Here is an 18,671-nt window from a genome sequence, read left to right as displayed (position 1 = left end):
GAGAGCAAGAGGGAGTAAAATTTCCTTTTGGAGTTAAGATGTGTAGCTGGAAAAACTCAGGCCCTCAGTCTTTTTTAAAGATTATTATTATTTATTTGAATATTTAACTATTTACGTGGAGAGAGATCATTGCAACATAAATGAGATGATACCTTAATTTCATTCTCACCACCAGTGCTAGGTGGTCTGAGCATCCTTCTAGGAGGAGGGTACCCCACCCCGCTGCTGTGTGCTAGTGAGGGAGGGCTGACAACCACCTCTCTCCTTCCATAAGTCTCATCCTTCTCTGCCATTGCCTTACTTTTATATGAGCCTGCAACATAAGCAAAAACCTGATGCCAAAGGGAGTGCTTTAGTTGTTGCAAAATGCATGGAGCAAGTGGAATTTTTTCAATTCTTACTCGACTAGGGAAAAAAAGAAAAAGTTTAGGATTATTTTTCAGTAACCCAGTTAAACAAACCTTTCTCTGCAGACTTCTGAAGAGGCAGAACAGGAACAAAAGCACAGTGATGCATTTCCCACAGATAACAAAATTATTACCGTGTGTTTATCCATGGCTCTGATGTTTCTTCTTGTCTCTCTGTTATATTTAGACTGAAATCTCATTTGGGTTAAGAGCTCTCTTTTCCATATGTTACTATAAATTGTCAGCTGTAACAAAGTCCTTATCCTTGTCCAAAGGCTCTACACAGAGATCATTTGTCATATTAATAAACAACCTTAGTGGTACTTCAAACAGATACAAACCTTTCACGCAAGTTAGTGGGAGTGCAGAAGATGCTCTTTGGGAGAGGAAGCTGCTGGAACATGGAGATGTTGCTGAGCAGTGGTCCTTGGAAGATGCTGGAACGGGGGGTGACTCTTGACCCCGCTGGGAAGCACAGGGATCTCTCTTTTATACTGAGGGGAAGTTTTTTCATCCAGGCTGAGGAAAAAGAGCTTGAACAAAATAAAACAGTCGCCTGTTTGTTCTGAAGGACAAGGATATTGGAGTCTCTCTCTGCCACGGTGTTTCAGGATTGAGGCTCTGAGGCAGTGGTGATGTGAATGAGTGTTGCAGGACGTGTTAGCAGCCCATGGTGACACAGGGACTCCCCCTGCAGCAAAAGGGCTGTGACGTGACTCGGGAACCTGGATGCAAGGGCAGCACTTTAAGGTATATTTTATATGTAACTGAATTTCAGCAGTATAACATGTTACTCAAGCTGTCAGTTGAAATATGCTGTCACCATAAATGTTTAGGTACTGCTCACCATCCTCACCCAGCTTAGCTTAAATTCTACCCAGGAGTTTAAAGTGAAGTTGCATTGTGTCCCAGGCTCAGTTATGAGGAGCAATGGCTACAGGTTAAGCCACCATATCTGACCTGTGTTTCTGAATCTCAGTTGTTTGCTAATATGGGCTTTTCCAGGCAGAGGGACAAATGGACCAGACCCATGTGGTCTGGTGGTCCATCAGCATAAGAACCACAGACGTGGGGCCCTGAAAGAAGTCCCTCAGCTTAGGCAAGATAAGACAAAAATCAGTAAATGTGGACTCAAGAAGACCTTCTTCACAAACTTGGCAATGTTACCTCTCCCCATCTGCTCAGAGAGTGTCTCTTGGAAGTTTTTTGTCACCAGGACAGAGCACACGAATGTGTCTCATCCTCTTCTGTGTGAAGAATAAGAGAGCAGTTTGGATGGGAACTGCTGTTGAAGCTGGGCTGAGCCACCCTTGATGACTTTGCACTGAAGTGCATTACAAAGTGTTTATGTGTCCCACTTCTCTAGCTAAGCTGTGCCAGCAGCATCTCCAGCCTGGGGCTGATAAATGTCTTCAAGTCCTTTACCCAGCTCCTCAATGAGCTCTTCCTAGAACAGCATACATTGGAAATAAAGGGAATTGAAATGTGGGGAAGAAACTTCAACCCATGGCAGTGAGGGAAGAAACATGACCTGTATAATCATTGCAGATGAGTATTTTAATGGAGTGGACTCCACGGTTTTACTCTTATTTGAAAATGTGCCTGTCATGCTGGTTAGACCTGAGAGCAAGCAGACTGGGATCCCTCCTATGGAGGAGCAGAGGTTCAAGAGGTAATCAAAGACACAGACAGTGTCCTCTGTGTCAGAGATGCTTCTATCCTCCTGGGCAGCTTCAGGAGGTGACCTTTCCTCTGGCTGTCAGATCTATGCCTTCAAATTCTGCAGGGCCTGGGGGCTTTCCAGAATAAGCCCAACTCAGAAGACTTTCCCTAACTTTCCTGTTAAAGTTCACTTAAACAGAGCCTCCACTTACCTCAGCGGAAGGAAATAACCAGCGCAGCCAGCAAAGATGCAGACGAATAGCACAGCACTAATAATAGAGCTGTTGAAGTGACTTTACCTCCTACACTTGTTTTCTTCTCCACTTTACCTTGTGGTGATGCACAGCAACAGCCTCCAGCCTGATTCAGCTGCTAGCAATCAGTAAAAGTAAGGTCATTTTATACAGAAAAGGGAGGGAGGATCAATGAAGTTGCAAATGATCTTCATTCAACCTGTGCTTGAAGGTTACCCTAGAACTTTGCTGGGTGGACAGAAGAGCCTTACAGGTAAAATTGCAGAGCAGAAATCTTGTAGTCTGGGGGTGTGTCCTTGGCTGTCTTTAGGGCTCACCCATCATTTTTAGTCTCTTCTGAATAAAATGCTTCCTTTTGTCTGTCTAAGACTTCTGTTTTCACACCAGCGTGAGTTCAAGGCCAGGCACATTCATCTATGCAGAGCAAGACACTGCTTGGAATCAAGCTCTAGAAGTAGATGATCCCATGTTCTTGGGCCCCTTGTTTGAACAGTGGATGGATTTAGCCCTCTCTGCCTTTCTCTTACTAACTCTCAAGCCCTGGCCAGAGAAATCACTCCAGCATAACAGCCTCTCTTGTCAAGTCCAGTTTACTACACAGCAGGACCCCAGGGAAAGAAATGCATTTACATAATTAAAAATTGCGCAGCTTTGGTCTCTGGCAAACCCTTTTCTGGCTGTTCATGGCTCAGCCCATCACCTGTTTGGGATACATCCATACATTGCAGTGCAGGGCCAGAAAAGGGAGAGTAGCTCAGGCACTGTACATGATCCCCTCCTTGAGGCTGTGGGTGTTGGTGTGAGAAGCACTAGACAGAACTGTTGTGTGCTGGCTGCTCTGGGGTTATTTAGAATATTTTTAAAACAGAAAGAAGAAGCTGGAAAATATTAGAAATTATGATGGATTAACTTTGTGTGATCCAGGTTTAATTGGCAATAAAGCTGTTTGTCCAGCGTGTCTCCAGATCTTTAATGAAATTCAGCTGTAGCTTGGGTCTTTATGAAGGGTATCCGTTGGTGTTTGTCTCGTATGCAAAAGTTCTCTTTTCCTTGTGCTTCCAGGACTCCTCCCTCCTTCCAAGATATTTTTCCACGTCCTGGGATTTGAATTGTTGAATGCTTGAGTTGTACTCAGGCAATCCTCATCCCTCCAGGTTCTGTTTCCTCTCTTGCCCAGTCCCCAACGTGGCTGCTGCTGCTCTGAGCGTTGGTTAACAGCACAGCAGCACACTGAAGCGTTCAGAAATGGGCTTGGAAGCAAGTGCTGCTGGCCCTGTTTATAGATGTTACCACCTGCTTTTTATGCTGTTCACCTTTAATCCCCGTTGCAGATTCCCGGAGCCCACCCACCAACCTCTTCATTGACTCCGAGACACCCACCAGCCTCCAGGTCCACTGGACACCCCCCGAGGGCCGCATACAGCACTACAAAATCACCTACAACCCTGTTTCTGATGCCGGTGCCCAGCAAACAGTAAGTCTCCAGCTCCTTTGTAGGTGACTGGCACTGGACCAGAGGGACATGGGGACAATTTCATGCCCAGGGGAACACTGCTCGCTCCAGTTGGGTTTAGCAGAAGGTTTACCTGCTGGTTCACAGGACTACAAAACCAAATCTCTTCTGCTGACTTGCTGATGTGTTGCTTTGTGAAGAGGACCTCCAGGCTTCTCTGTGATTTAGATATTTGTGTCCATCAAAGCTGCTAATAACTCAGCTTTCTGCCCAACCTGAACGGGGGTGGGGAATTCTCAGAGGCAGAGGGGTTAGAGGATAAACCTACTGCCCCTCTGACTTAGGGAGGTTAAACATTAACCTTTTAAAATGCAGATTTTCTACTCAAACCCAGACTGGTTACCACATTATAAGGCATTTTGCTGCATTTTCATGGGGAATATTGGGGTCTTTACACAGGGAAATGTTCTTCCCCTGGACACAGCTAGTCCAATGTCAACGCAGAGCCAGGCTTCCTCAGCTTGCTCTCACTGTTGCCTGAACTAAACAGGGATGCTGCCCTGAGCCCCACTGTCCCAGGACTCACCTCTAGAACCCCTCCGGTAACTCTGGGGTGTGAGTAAGAGCCATAACAGGAAGCCTGCCCAAATGTTGGGCTCTTTTTCCACCCCGTTGTAGATCATGGCTTCTGGCAAAAGCAGCAGCGTGACCCTGCAGTCTCTGCTGCCTGATCGAGCCTACAAGGTGGTTGTTTCTGCCATCCACTACACGGGAGAGAGTGAGATCACGTCCACAACAGGACGGACAGGTAAGTGTATTGGTCAGAACGTGCACGTTCTTCATAAACTTCCATCTATCAGTCTTGAGGCAATCTCTATCGGGGCAGCAATGTCCTTGCTTGTACTAGGCTGTGGCCAAGGCCAGGGTTTTGCTCAGCAGGGTAGACTACCAGCCTTGAAAAGGGAAAATCCTGCCCCAATTTCTGCACTCCTGTGTATTATTGTCAATTCCAGGATGACTGGGAAGGGCTGGTGACCATCCAGGTCTTGAGCCAGGCATCGCGGCCCTGAATAACAGAGCTCACGCATGCATTGCTTTCTCTTTCAGCTCCTGTGTTGTCTAAATTCCCTTCAATACGAGGATTCATTCCATCTAAAACAGAGGGTAAATCGTCTTCTATAAAGTCTTGCTTTGGTTTGGTGTTTTTTTGTTTTGTTTTGTCCCCCCCCCCCCCCCAGTAACAAACCGCAGTGTGGGCTCAGTGGCAGCAGTGGATATGTCATTTCTTGACAGATACCTCTGGGGATTGTCCAAGGACAGCCAGAAACCACACAACTTCTTAAAATCAGACTCACTTAGTAAAGAGAGTGATAGTATTTTTAGACGATCTCTGTACAACTTGACCAAAATGGAGCAAAGTGAATGATGACACATTTTAATTTACAGTTCCCTGTAAAGGCCCTTATTAAATTTAATGAGCATGTGCTCTCAAAGCTGATATAAACCAAACTATGAAATAGATTAGTGAGAAATGTTGAATTAATAGGTTTATAAAAAGTTATTAAGAAGTAAATATTAGAATACAGGTATCACGGAAGTGTTGGCCTTTCCTGTCTATTTGAAATTATTCTAAACAATACTTCAGTTTTAAAATGTATTGAGGGAAGCCACGACAGAAAAATGAAGCAAATTAGATGAGAAAATTTTAGTTTATACCCAGCAAAGAACATATCAGACTAAGTTTTCAAGTGGCTTATTGAGGAAATCTACAGATGTTCAGACCACAGTGGAAAAGTCCTGTGAAGTTTCAAACAGAAAATGATCCTCCCATAAGGTTGATAAGTCACCTTGTAGAATTTAATATAGCTGTTTGGCTATGATACTTGAAAAGACAATAGAAGAAATATTAAATTCTGTATGTTTCATAAAGTAACTTCTTTTGAAGTGGAAACTATATGTAATAATGCTGGCAAAACTGTTGGATGTGCAGTAAAAGACTCCAATATTGATATGTAACCAAATTATGGAGAGAAATGGTCTGACGCAGGAGAGAATTTTTATTGTACAGTGAATAACTGCATTTGGCTGGGACTTGGGGAGAAAAACAAAAAACAAAGAGAACAACAAGATAGCAGGAATCTTAGGCTGGAAAGTCTAGGTAAAATTCTTCAAAGCAGAAGTGCAAACTGACAGTGGCAGGGATCCTTACCCTTGACTCTGATACGCTTCGTCTAAGCTGAGCATCGCCAGATCAAAGAGCTGTGAGCAATCCGAGTGCCTCCAGCCTGGGAAGGAGGTGAGGACATCAGCAGAGGAACCCTGGGGTCTGGGCAAGGGTCAGAAGGAGCTTCCTGACTCCCAAGCAAGAAAGTCAGATATCTGGTGAACAGGCAAGTTTATAGCCTGTTCATACGACTTTGGGGGGATTTTTTTTTTGTTTTTTTTCTTCATCACGCTTCAATTCTGAGCAATGCTTCTCATTTGGGAAGCTAATCGGTTTCTGGAAAGGGAAGGGAAAGAGCAGTGTATAGCTTGTAGACAAACATCAGATCTTCCTGGATGCAGGAGACTGCTCCAAAACCAGGGGCTGGTCAAGCTCAGAGAGATGGTTTTCAGGGTCAGATTTAACTGATTTCCATAGATCCCTTCAATAGTTTTATACTCAGTTCTACAGGAATTATGGTATGTATGTGTAAAACTATGCATCAGGTCAAATAATGGATGTCATGGCAACTTGTGAGTCTTTGTGTTTTAACTTCTGGCTTCATCAGTCCCATGACCATCAAAGTCATAGGTTTCGGTGCCCTTTCTTTGATGTATGTCTTGATCATGAAGAATGGCTTTGAAACTCCTATAGACTTAGGAATCTCAGGTGCCTTGGGGAGGGTAAGTCACCCCCTTTAAATTTTTTACACATTTTACAGAAGTTAGGTGTGGAAAATTGGAAGCCCTGCTTTTCTGATGAGGTATGAAATGGCATTGATGCAGGAATAGCAACAGCAACGCTATAACAGAGCCTCAATACAATGATCTGCTAGATTCTATTATACTGATGACCTAGAAAACCATTTATGAAATAGCCCATCTTGTCAAGTGTCCTTGATTTTCAGGGACATTTCTCATTTTGCATCAAGCATTCCCTTTGTCCCAGCTCCATCTGGCATCCATGGCCTGGGATTTACACAGCAGCAGATAATGGAAAGTAGCATTCGTGCACTGTTTTCTAAAACACTCCCTTACCTGAGCCTTTTAAATAGAGAGTGCTCATAACCATTGTGCTTCGTGTTCCAGCTTCACGTTCCCGCCTGTTATTCTCTGGTTTTTCTTTCAGTCCTGTGGCATATTAAAGGATTCATCAAGGGAATTTCTGAAAAGCAAACTGCAAAATTGTCAAAACTCTTTGTGTTTCCCTAAAGAGTTCAAAAGCCAAACTCTCAGGTTGAGATATATATTTTTGCTGTGTGTATTTTGAGTTTCAGGTACAAAATTTGGGACTGCAGATAGCTTGCTTTATTTTACAACACCATTAAGGCACATGTTGCAGTTAAAGCACTGTTTAAAAATAAAAATTCGTGGTTTGATGTCTGTTTTTAAAGAGAAACTTGCAGAACATGATGTTCCCTTGTATTTTATATTGTTTCGTATTGCATAAACACAAATTCTCTCTCTCTCTCCATATATATATATATATATAAAAAATCCAGGTTAAAGGCCAGGCTCTGAATTAAGCTGTAGAATATTCTAAGTTTTGCTGTGTTTTTCCATTGCTCTGCCTAGAGGAACTGTGTTCATTTTGCTTCCATAATCCCCTACTGTCTTTTTTTTCCCTAACCAGTTTGCCCTTTTATTTTCTTCTCACAGCCTGCCCCACCATCAGCTCTCCCAAAGGCTCCGTACGAGGTACAGTAGCACATCAAGCCCCAGAGGTGCTGGGCTGTGAACATGAGGACACTACCTGGCCTTGGCTTGTGAGAAATATGCAAGAGCTGAGCAGGGAGGAAATGGTTTCCCTGTGCTGAGGGGAAGGGGTGAAGTCTGAGAACCAAAATAAGAAAATATTCCTTCTCAGGTAGAAGGATATTCTGCATTAACTGAATTGGTATGCCCCTGCTGTTCCACCAGTTCATGCTCTCGGCTCTTAGTGCTTAATGCTGGGATTTTCACCGGCCTTAAGGAAGCTAGGCTTGAAACGGCTGTTGAATATCAAGAGGCTTTCAATTCCTAACTCACATAGGCTCCTTAAGAAAAACTGTCAGTCTGTCACCAAGATCACCTTTGCATCCTCTGGAGGAGGTATAGATGCCCACAGAGCTCTCTGCGGTCAGGCCGTACGGACTTTGCCAGGGTAGCAAGTTCCCATTTCTCCTGTCTCAGCTGTAACAGCTGTTCATGCAGTTGGGGTTGCTGTGTGTGTTTGTTACTTAGGAAGCAGTTAGTTCTGCTTATAAAGTGATATCACCTCCTTCCCAGAGAGCTTTGTGGGTGGGTGAGACTGAGAAACTGGCTTCAGTTCTCAACTCTGCTGTTACTCCATGGCTGAGCCACTTCACCTTTGCTCAGCTCCCTCCCCTGACCCTTGCAGCTCACGGGGATGTGCATCCCCGCCTGGGGGGGCTTTCAGTGCTGTTGCCCTGTCTAGGGATGCAGAAGCCAAAGCAATCAAATCATAAAGCCACAACAAATGTTGACCTCTCCCTCTCCTGCTTGACAAAGGTGGCAGGAGTAGCCTACTTCCTTAGCATCTCACTGAAACCATTACATGGCAGATTCACGATATGATAATCATATGATTACATTGCAATATGTTTATAATTGTGACTCAAGCCTTATTTTCAGTCTTTACACTGCAATATTTCCTGCATGTTTTAAAGGAAGTTCCAGTGCCAGAAGCTCCATATCAGAGATAAATGGTTCTCAAGTAGGTCATTTCTTTTGGCAAGCTCCCTAGTACTGTTGGGAAATGAAGGGATAAAAAAAAAAAAAAAAAAAAAAACGAAACACACTGGACCAACCCCCAGGCGAAATAAAAACTCAAACCAAGAAACTGCAGAAGACTGCAAATGGTGAAGGGGTGAGGGAATCCAGACTGAAAGCACTGCGTTGGAATGAAGTTGTAGCCTTTCCATTTGCTAAAGAACAAGATATCTCCTTCATCCCAGCCTACTGCAAACTCAGATAAATTAAAAAAAAGAATCCTAATTGCAAGATCTTGTTTTATTGAACAGAAAACTGAAATGAGAAAATTACTTGGAGCTTTGATGGTGAGCTGGGAGAGCGAGATGAAACTGCGCGAGCCAGGGAGGAGATGTCAGAGATACTGGGAGAATCTCTGTAGACCACATGAGGCAGGTCACCCCTGGGTGTCTCGTGAAAATAGAGAGAAATGGAAATGCTCATATTTTAAAGTTCTTCCCTAATTTTTCTGACTCCTACATATAAGGCATTTCAGAGCAGAAATAATTCTCCCTCCCTGCTAGCAATTACTGGACTGATTCCATGGCTTTTGAAGATAATATTTTTGCATCTGGTTGAAAAGGAGAAGTTGTTGGAGTAACTTCTTTCTCATTTGTTTTTCATTCTGAAGATTTGAAAACACAATTGTGAAAGTGTCCATCTTTAGTCTACTCTCCTCCAAGAGGAGGAGATTAGAGAAAATGTGTACAGAGGATACAAACACAAACTATTCCCCTTGGCTGCCACTTGTGGAGAACACTCCAGGTTTCTAGTGAGTTTGCACAGCCTTGCTGGTGTCATGTTGCTATGTCATTTCTACTATTGCCTTCTCCGTGCTAGCTAGAGGCTAATTCCACCCGCTCTTCACTCTTTTCTAATCACTTATTTTTCTGTTTTTCTTTGTCTGTTCCAGGATTTGATATGATGGAAGCTTTTGGCTTAGTAGAGAAGGAATACGCCTCCGTTAAAGGCGTAGCGATGGAGCCATTCGTGTTCAGCGGTTCCCGTACCTTCACCCTGTTCAGGGACACTCAGCTCACCCAGAGAACCAGGTGGGAGCGGAGCTGTGACCGGTGTCATCTTCCATAGCTTCCATTAGCTGTGCTTACAGCGAGGGCAGATCGCTGATTTGTGATGCAGTCCCACTGGCAACTTCAAAATGAAATGATAAATATGATGAGCTGAATCAAGCCATAGGTAGACTGACAAGAATGCCAGAGTGTTTTTCCTTAATATATTAAGAAATTAACTTCTGATTTTCCTCAAGATAAGTATGGAAGAAGTCATGCAGAAGTTAAGAGGACACAATACGCATATTAATAATATTTTTTTATGCAGCCAAACATTTTTAGTGAGATTTTTCCTTTTTACAAAATCACTTTTTCCAGCAGTGTTAGATGCTGTGATGGACATAAGGATCGTGTCATGTATGGACACCGCACAATTCTTTAGGCACTCTGTCCACAACCACGTGCACCTCGGTGATGGCAGTTTGAGGTCATGTTTTCATCTTCAATCCCTTCTCCCAGCACCTCTGGTTGAAGACAGATCTTTGTTTTAGAAAATATTTGTCCCATAGCTGCTCTCTGCAGCTTGGTCCTTATTGATGAGAGGGAATAATCACTGACTCTGGGTTGTGACTTGACCCTGTTTCATTGTGTACGAGGCTTCTCCACAGGGTCTCAAGCGGGCCAGGCAGCTCCCATGACCTCACTCATTTTTTACAACTATAAATCAGGAATGGTCTGACTCCTGACATTCAGTGCTACTTTGTTTAAAGCCTAATTACCGAGGCACTGGCTCAGTTTAATCTCAGTTAAAGAAGCAAAGCTTCTTAGAGTAAACAGAGTGGGGGAGATTCAGAGAACTCTTTGGTTTAAATACTCAGAAAATTATGGGCAAATCCTTTTGTTCAGCTGGTATATATGCCTTTCCAAGGACATTACCCCTTCAGAAACAGAGAGAGAACCTGGCATTATTTATGAATCAGTCCTGAAAAGATGCTTGATGAGTTGTGTATATGCCCATGCAAATGTGTCCTGCTTCAAATTACAGATGTATTTCAGGCATAACCAATTCGACCTTCCTTGTTGCCTCACATCCTCTCGCTGCAGTTTCTGCCCAGTATGCTCTGATGGGCTTGGCAGGGGCTGCAGAGGGAGCTGGGTGGTGCCAGCAGCTGCTGATGGGCAGCACTGCATGGTCATGAGTTCCAGCACCGAGCCCCAGTTTTGCAGTTGGGATGTGGGGACCCAGAGGGGCCTTTCTGCGGGCTCTGTGCTTACCCCTGAAGGGCACTTACACTGATTTCTGCCAAGACTTAAAGATTTACCCCATGATACACGATGACCATTCCTCCTTCTTGAAGAGGAGGCCGTGGGGACTGTTTTGGAGCCTAGCAGGGATGTTTTGCAAGCTAGCACTGGGCTCTATTTTGACAAGCATTAAGGCTGCACTCACTGTGTCTTGGCATTCCCCAAGGCAGCTCTGGCAGTGATGGACTGACACCGACCTCTCCACCTGGGTACCCCCCTGGCACGAGGGGAAGGTTCCTGAGGGCTCATCACTCAGCACAGGCTTCAACAGCCTGAGATGGATGCACAAAACAGGGGCCAGTCTCTCTCCTGGCATATCATGTTTAGCTCCTGGGGGTGAAGCTTTCCCAGGCCACCCTGCCCAAGGGACACAATGGATGAGCCCTGCCTGTAGGATCTTGCCTGCTGGCTCTTACTGCTTTAAGCCACTGACACTTGTTCAGTTTGTCCTGTTCCAGCGACATCCACCTCTTTGCAATCCCACCCGAGCACACCATCATCATCCTCCTGCGCCTGCTGCCCGAGACCCCCAAGGAGCCCTTTGCTGTGTGGCAAATAACAGATGAGGACTTCCAGCCCCTTCTTGGTGTTAACCTTGACCGTAAGGTTTCTTGTTGAATACATTAAATTCAGGTAGCTGCATACATTTCTGTGAGCAGCAGAACTCATTTTGGCATTCACTTGGAAGGTTTTAATGTTTTTATTATACAGAAGTAGTTTTTGGGAAGCTTTGTTGTTGCTGCCAACCTTGCATTTTAAATGCTGCCTAGTGCAATTAAAATACATATTTTCATTTTTATTCTAATTGTGACATAATCTTTATTTTTACATATCCTTTTTCTTTTCCATTGTTTAAATGAATTTCATTATAACATATGATGTCTTTCACCATGTTTAAGCCTATTTATTTATTGTTGTTTGTACGTGGGTGGAATGAATTTCTTTTAATTCTAAGCTGTTATTTGTCCTATTTTCCCTGTAGCCAGTAAGAAATCCTTGACCTATTTCAATCATGACTACAAGGCTGATTTACAGGAAGTCTCCTTTGACCAGCAGGAAGTGAAGAAGATATTCTATGGGAGCTTTCATAAGGTCCTTATCAAGAGAGGGAGAAACGTGGCTCATGATCTCACTCCAGTCTGGGAGTATTATGTCATCAATATGTATTGTTCAAAGTGAGGAGTGATTATACAAATATTTTGCATCCAGATTGCTAGGGAACTGGCAAACCTATTTCATATGTTAAGGTTTATAATTGTAAAGAATTAAGGTTCATCCCATATTCAAAATATGATTTTCACATACTGATTACTTCCCTTTCCCCCTGGAAACTCCAAAACTGGGGGGGGTTTTTAGGTCTTAATAACCAAGAAAAATTTAAAAATCAAACATTTTTTTAGAATTTGGGATTCTGGCAACCATTTAGTGCTGTAAGGAAGGAAAAAAAAAATCTAGCCTTGTGAGAAAGCTACCTTATAGTTCATAACAGAGTGGGGTTTTTTGGCCATCTGTGTTCTCAGAGCAAAGGTATTCCACCCAAATGAGCAACAAGCACTTTCTATCAGTATCTGCAGGCAGTTTCATTATTCAACTAGTTCTGAAAACTGAATTCTTTAACACTGCAACTCCAGAAAGGCTTCTCCCAAGGCGAGGTGAGGGGTACATCAGGGAAAAGTGCAGTATTGCACAGCAGACACAGCACATACTGACACTTATTCCTGAGCCCTCTTGATCCATTTGCTCACTAAAAACACACCACCAGTAACAGCAGCAGTCTGGGAATTGGGCAGAAGGCATTACTGTCTTTAAAAGACTCCCTCATCTCGTCGCGGAGCTCCAACCAGCCTCTTTCCACCCGCCGCCCAGGTGCACGTGGCTGTGAGCCACTTCAAGATCAAACTCTATCTGGACTGTAAGAAAATAGCGGAGAAACCTATCAACACCCTCGGCAGCATCTCCACCGCTGGCTTCATCATGCTGGGCAAAGTGACAAGGACCAGAGGACCCAGGAGTGGGTCTGCATCGGTGAGTCCCCGGTGGTGCATGCTGTCGGAGAGCGGGGGATGGCTTAAATTTGGAGCTGGCTAGGGTGTGCAGATGGAGAGGAGTGCCGTCTCACATCATTCTCGCTCTGAATGCCTCCAAACGCTGCTGTGACGCACGACCGTGTCCTGATCCCGCTGATCTCTGTGATTTTAATGAGCTTTCCTAGCGCGGCGTTTCTCCCCCTTGCCTCCTACCTCTGTTTGAGGTCTGTGATCAGAGGCAGCAGCGTGAGCGTGTCCCGGAGGTGCCTTCAGCTGGCTGCATCCTCTGGGGACCGGGGGAAGCACAGACCCTGAAGCAGTTTGGGAATTGCTTCTGCAAGGGAAGGTTGGGCACATCAGCCCCCACCGAGTGATATCAGGACATGCTGGTGACTGAAGGCAACAGGGCAGGATGTGCCTCAGTCTCCAGCATGTTTGGGCTTGCCTATCTGCATGCAAATGATAAGAAAATAATCTTCAGTATAGAGGCTCTTTGTCAGCTGCTACTTGAAAAAAAAAAAAAAAACCAAGCCAAACACTTGGTGCCAGCCTGCGGGTATGTCCTTACGGCACTGCACAGCACTGCAGAGAGCCTGTTCCCTACAAGAAGAAAGAATAACAGAAGTATGGACTCAGTGTCATGCCCTCTGACAGCCCAGTGCCCTGTCCTAAGGGCAAAAACACCCATTGCCTGGCAGTCTGTTGCCATACTTACTGCACAAAACAGGACTGTTACATATACACAGAATAAGGGGCAAGTTCCTCACTCACAGCGTGCTAGTGGGACTGTAGAAAATCAGTCATGACTTATGTGAAGCTTTTACTCCTCGGCTCTGCCTTTAGATCTAGAAGTCCGGGGGAAAACAGCACATCAGTTGATTTACAACTTCTCTCTCCTCAAAGCAGTTCAGTAAAACCAGGTTGCCCCATATGCCTCCCCAACTGCAAACAGAGAAGCAGAGGTCTCGGATATACCAGGAAAAAAGTGGACACTGGAATTGTAAGATATGGGGTCAGCTGTATAACAAACCAGGGGACAGTGGTATTCAAGCAGTATTTACTTATTTCCTAAATAAATTCTGTGGCAATTTGATTACAAGCCTGTGGTGAACAAGGCAGAAATCTGTGCTTTCCTTGTCCCTCCCAAATCCTCCCTGCTAGCATCTCAGCTAGACAGATCTAGCTAAGCAATGAACAGCTTCGTGCCACCCCTACTCCCCTTGTCTTTGAAGCCAGCAAGTTTCACGTCTTCCATGATTTTGCTGCCCTTGAGAAGACGGAGTGTCTCATTACTGGTTATTGTGGAACCTTATTTAATTTAAGATATCTTTAAATGCCACTTGATCTACAGGGCTCATCTATATCTGTATGCTGCGTGTCACACTCCCTGGGCCGTACAGCTTGCTCATTGTGAAATGCATAGAATGAAAGAAAAAAGAAAAAAAAAAAAAATATGAGAAATGATGTCAAGGAAGGAAAAAAATCTCTGCCTCATTATTTTGGTTTGACTTTTTGCAGTGTGTGCTCCTTTGTTAATCAGAATGGGAAGATGTGGCAGTTGTGAGGGATGTGGTGAGAGAGACAGGCTGGGGTTTCTTGGGAGGGATCATATCTGTCCTGGGAAACGTGGCTGCCACATTTATCTCCATATGCCTAAGGGGAGCAAAGCAAAGTTTGCTTTCACATTTTGGTCATGCTGAAGCCCAATTACTTGAGAACCTGCCCGCTGTTGCGGGACTGTGAGTAAATTGGAGACCTGGCTTTTGCTGGTGTGAAGCTGCTTGTTGACTTGCTTAGCAAGACACAGAGACCTGAGGGCTTGTAAAACCCTCAATGGTCGAGGATACTTTTCATGTCGTGGGTTTTTTTGGGTGCAATTATAGTTGGGACCACATGGATGAGTCCTGTCAATTCATTGCTGAAGATTATTTTTAACACTTGAGCACCGTGAGATTTGGTGGTGGACCATGTGTGCCAATGCTACTTTCTTGTCAAACTCTGTTTTCTCCACAGTTCCAGCTGCAGTCTTTGCAGATCATGTGCAGCAGCGTAGGGGCAGAGGAAGACAGATGCTGTGATCTCCCTGCACTGGTACGACAAGAGGGACCACCCTGCTAATGACATGAAGTTGGTTATGATGGAACAAGTCCATGGCACTGAAGTGACACTGCAAACTATTTTAATAGACTCAAGAGGGAAACCAATTTTTTTCCCCCTCTTATCTTGGGAATAACATCTGTGTGTTTCTTGGTGAAGTGAACAAAACTCTGTTTGCTTCAAAAGGAAAGAAATCTTCAAATCCCAGTGCAGTGTATGTCCCTTCTGTCATGGCCTCATCTGTGACAGCAGCCCTGACAGTCCTGTGGCTTTGCTACCACCTCAGCCCTGAGCAGCAGTATTCCCCTGCTCTTCCTTTCAAATTTTCTTCTGAACACAGAAAGTTGTTTTGTGGGGTGTATAAATACTTAGCAAGGAGAAAATTATCTTCCAGTGTATGTTATGCAAATTTTAGGCAGGGCTGGTTCATACTTTTTGTCTAAACTTGTTATTTGACAGTAAAATGAAGCACTCAACTGTTCACAAAAGTCTTTCAGTGGAGTAGAGAAAATTTCTGCTTTCCTCCAACAGAAAGACTGAATTTTGAAACACTAAAAATGTTACCTCTGATCCATCCCGCTGTTGCTATGCAGCTGCTCATGCCACTTTGGCTTGCTTTCGTTTCAGAGGGACGAGGAGACCTGCCCTACCTTGGCTCCTGCCTGCTCTTGTACTTCTGGCCGCCCGGGCTTGCCAGGACCTCCAGGTCCCCCTGTAAGTTCACCCTTCCATGCAGTATATTGCACACACTGGTGTTGCTTCATGTTGTTTGGACGTGCCAGGCATGAGGATGATGCTTCTGGGGTTCCACGAGGTTTTAGAATCATAGAATTGTTTAAGTTGGAAAAGAACCTTAAGATCATTGAGTCCAACCGCTAACATAATGCTACCAAGGCCACCACTAAAACTGTGTCCCTAAGCACCACGTCTATACATCTTTTAAATAACTCCGGGGATAGTGACTCAACCATTTCCCTGGGCAGCCTGTTCCGATGCTTGACAGTCCTTTTGGTGAAGAAATTTCTCCTAATATCCAATCTAAACCTCCCCTGGCACAACTTGAATCCGTTTCCTCTCATCCTATCTCAGGGAGCTTTGATGTCCTCCTTGTGCCAGGGCAAGGCCGAGAGGTGCCCTTCAGATTTCAGATGCTGATGAAATAGGGAGATGGCGAGTTGGCAACGCAACAGCTGCAGCTGGGAACAGGCTGAGCAGGTCCTGGTGCCCCGTTAATTCTCTTAGGAGAGGAGGATGGGTCACCCTTGGTGCCTGCAGAGATTTCATGGATTGGAGGCTCTGAAACTCTTTGTAAATGAAAGAAACTCACCACAAAACTTTGCTATCTGGTTTTTGTGTTAAGTGGGAGCCTTGTAAGTGTCTGTGTGGGTGGGCAGTGTAAAAAGAAAAGGGAGACTGCAATCCAGTCTGTCCCCAAAACTCCCTTTTTACAGTGAACGTGACCCGCGAGAAAACCCTGAAGGAAATGGGGGGGAAGTGAAAACAGTCATTAAGTATGTAATATGCTCGGGGACAAAGGGCAAACGCAATATTTTGCCCTATCCATTACAGATGCAGGAGAGTCACCATGGGCTTAAATTGCAGGAGAAAATATTCCAATTACACTAGGAAGCAGTTATCAAAAAAGTTTGGTTTTTTGGGGGTTTTGAGAAAAACATTTTATTTGCACAAGGCAGCTGAAACCTCCCAACTGTCCAGAGCATTTCAACCACTCCAGGTGCTTTTCTCCTGGAAAATAACCATTAAAAATGACATTGGTCTCCTTTCTCAAGTGAAAAGGTTTCAAATCACCTCTTGCGTTACTGTGGTTTAACTGTGAATTCAGTTCCACACTTTGCAAGAAACAGCACCTCGTTGCAGAGTAATTATGTGCTCATTCCAGTGGAAGTTTAATTACACAGCACACTCCACTATCACAGTTTGCTTCAATATCCTAAGTGCATAATTACCAGCTTGCGTTACCCTGTGGTTTAAACATCTCCACAGTACAGCTCTTTAAAGAGCAGGACTCTTTTAAGCAATAGAGACAATATGGTTTTGACACATAACCTTATCCTCACACTACTAAACCCTTGGTAATTTGCTGTAGTTACAAGAGCATTCGTCGCTATTTTTAAAATTCCAGTTAGCCAGACTATGTCCCACCTTGTATTTATCACCATCCTTAATGAGCGTTTTCAACCAGGTCCAGCTGACTTCTGAAATGAGCTTCGGAGTGTTTCTGAAAGCGCCTTTCCCAAAGCTCCCTGCCTGTGCTTCTTAATTCAAATCCATTGTTTTTTTAGATTCAAGAACAGAAACTTTCAGATTAAAATGTCAAAAGTTCACATGATATTGGTTCATGCCAGAAGATTGGTTTCTTCCCTCCATCCAGTTATACAAATGCAGAGCTAAGCCAGAACTGGTTGCTGCCCCCAGTCTCTGTTCTCTCGGGATATTATAAAAACCAGCATAGTCCCATCTCTTGGGATGATATTATAAAAACCAATATAGTCCCAAAGGGTTGTAGATGCAAGCACCTCTTCTTTCTCTTCTCAAGTGTGTTCCCATGTTCCTATGTGACATTGTCTTGGCGTGGATTTTCTGGGGGAGTTAGAGGGAGCAGGTTGAAGAGGTTCAAACTTCACCTCTCCCTGCTGGGGGTGAGTGCAGTGTATCCACGCCTGTCACGGCGGGGCTGGGCTGTTTCTCTCTTCTCCCCTTTTCCACGTTTGTTGGATGACCTGATTCATTTTCTTCTTGTCTCCATTTGCTGCGAGCTCTCTGGGGCAGGAAATATCTTTCACTGTGCACAGCAAAGTGCACCAACTTCTGCTCCTTGGGCTCCTGGTTACACTGCAATAAAGATTCTGCTATTTCTAACAGCAGCTTTGTGTCCTGCTGGCAGGGCAGCCCTGGGAGGAGAGGACCGCAAGGGGAGCAGGGTGAGCCGGGACCCAAGGTGAGTCCTGATACTCAGCATTACCTCTGGCTTTGTTTGCTTCAGGCTGTGTCCTGTGCAGACTCCTGTTAGTGCAGCTGGATGTGTTCATTCCTGGGCTCCTGAGCCTGGGGACTGTCTCACTGCACCAAGAGCCCAAACAGAACCTTAAGGATGGATGCACTGAGGAGAGTGGGATCACTTATTCTTAATTAAATGCTGAGTTGGGCTCTGGAAATTGAGATGATGAGCCTGATTGCATGAATTAATGTAATGTATGTGGTCAGCAATGTTCTCTGAAAGCAGCCTTGCTGGAAAATGGTCAGTCTTTGTGCTGTGTTTGCTCTGGCTGCCAAATCTCCAAACCAGACAGATTGGTGCTGCTCTGGGGCAGAGCAGTGTGAGGAGAGAAGCAGAGCAAGAAGGACAATAAGCCTTCAGGAGCAGCCCTGAGGTGAACATAAGGAAGGGCTGGGTCTGAATTCCCAAACCCTGGGGACTGGATCAAGCCCTGGTGCAAGTGTTCACGGCTCCACTGACCAACACAGGGCAAAGCCAGACCAGC

General features: G+C 44.6%; 1 protein-coding gene across 1 annotated transcript in view; it reads left to right on the top strand.

Annotated features, from left to right (window-relative positions):
* COL20A1 (collagen type XX alpha 1 chain) overlaps positions 1 to 18,671 on the top strand; it is a 52,776-nt gene that overhangs the window by 24,635 nt on the left and 9,470 nt on the right. Inside the window, exons 19-29 of the mRNA XM_074888062.1 lie at positions 3,655 to 3,797; positions 4,455 to 4,584; positions 4,884 to 4,940; positions 7,638 to 7,676; positions 9,643 to 9,781; positions 11,503 to 11,645; positions 12,027 to 12,136; positions 12,911 to 13,069; positions 15,085 to 15,162; positions 15,796 to 15,882; positions 18,074 to 18,127. Of these exons, the coding sequence (XP_074744163.1) occupies positions 3,655 to 3,797; positions 4,455 to 4,584; positions 4,884 to 4,940; positions 7,638 to 7,676; positions 9,643 to 9,781; positions 11,503 to 11,645; positions 12,027 to 12,136; positions 12,911 to 13,069; positions 15,085 to 15,162; positions 15,796 to 15,882; positions 18,074 to 18,127 (1,139 nt within the window). The remainder of the gene's footprint in view (positions 1 to 3,654; positions 3,798 to 4,454; positions 4,585 to 4,883; positions 4,941 to 7,637; positions 7,677 to 9,642; positions 9,782 to 11,502; positions 11,646 to 12,026; positions 12,137 to 12,910; positions 13,070 to 15,084; positions 15,163 to 15,795; positions 15,883 to 18,073; positions 18,128 to 18,671) is intronic.

Source organism: Strix uralensis, chromosome 18 (genome assembly GCF_047716275.1).
Source record: "Strix uralensis isolate ZFMK-TIS-50842 chromosome 18, bStrUra1, whole genome shotgun sequence".
Taxonomy (NCBI): domain Eukaryota; kingdom Metazoa; phylum Chordata; class Aves; order Strigiformes; family Strigidae; genus Strix; species Strix uralensis.
Note: the sequence above shows the minus strand (reverse complement) of the source record. Positions and strands in the feature narration are given on the sequence as shown.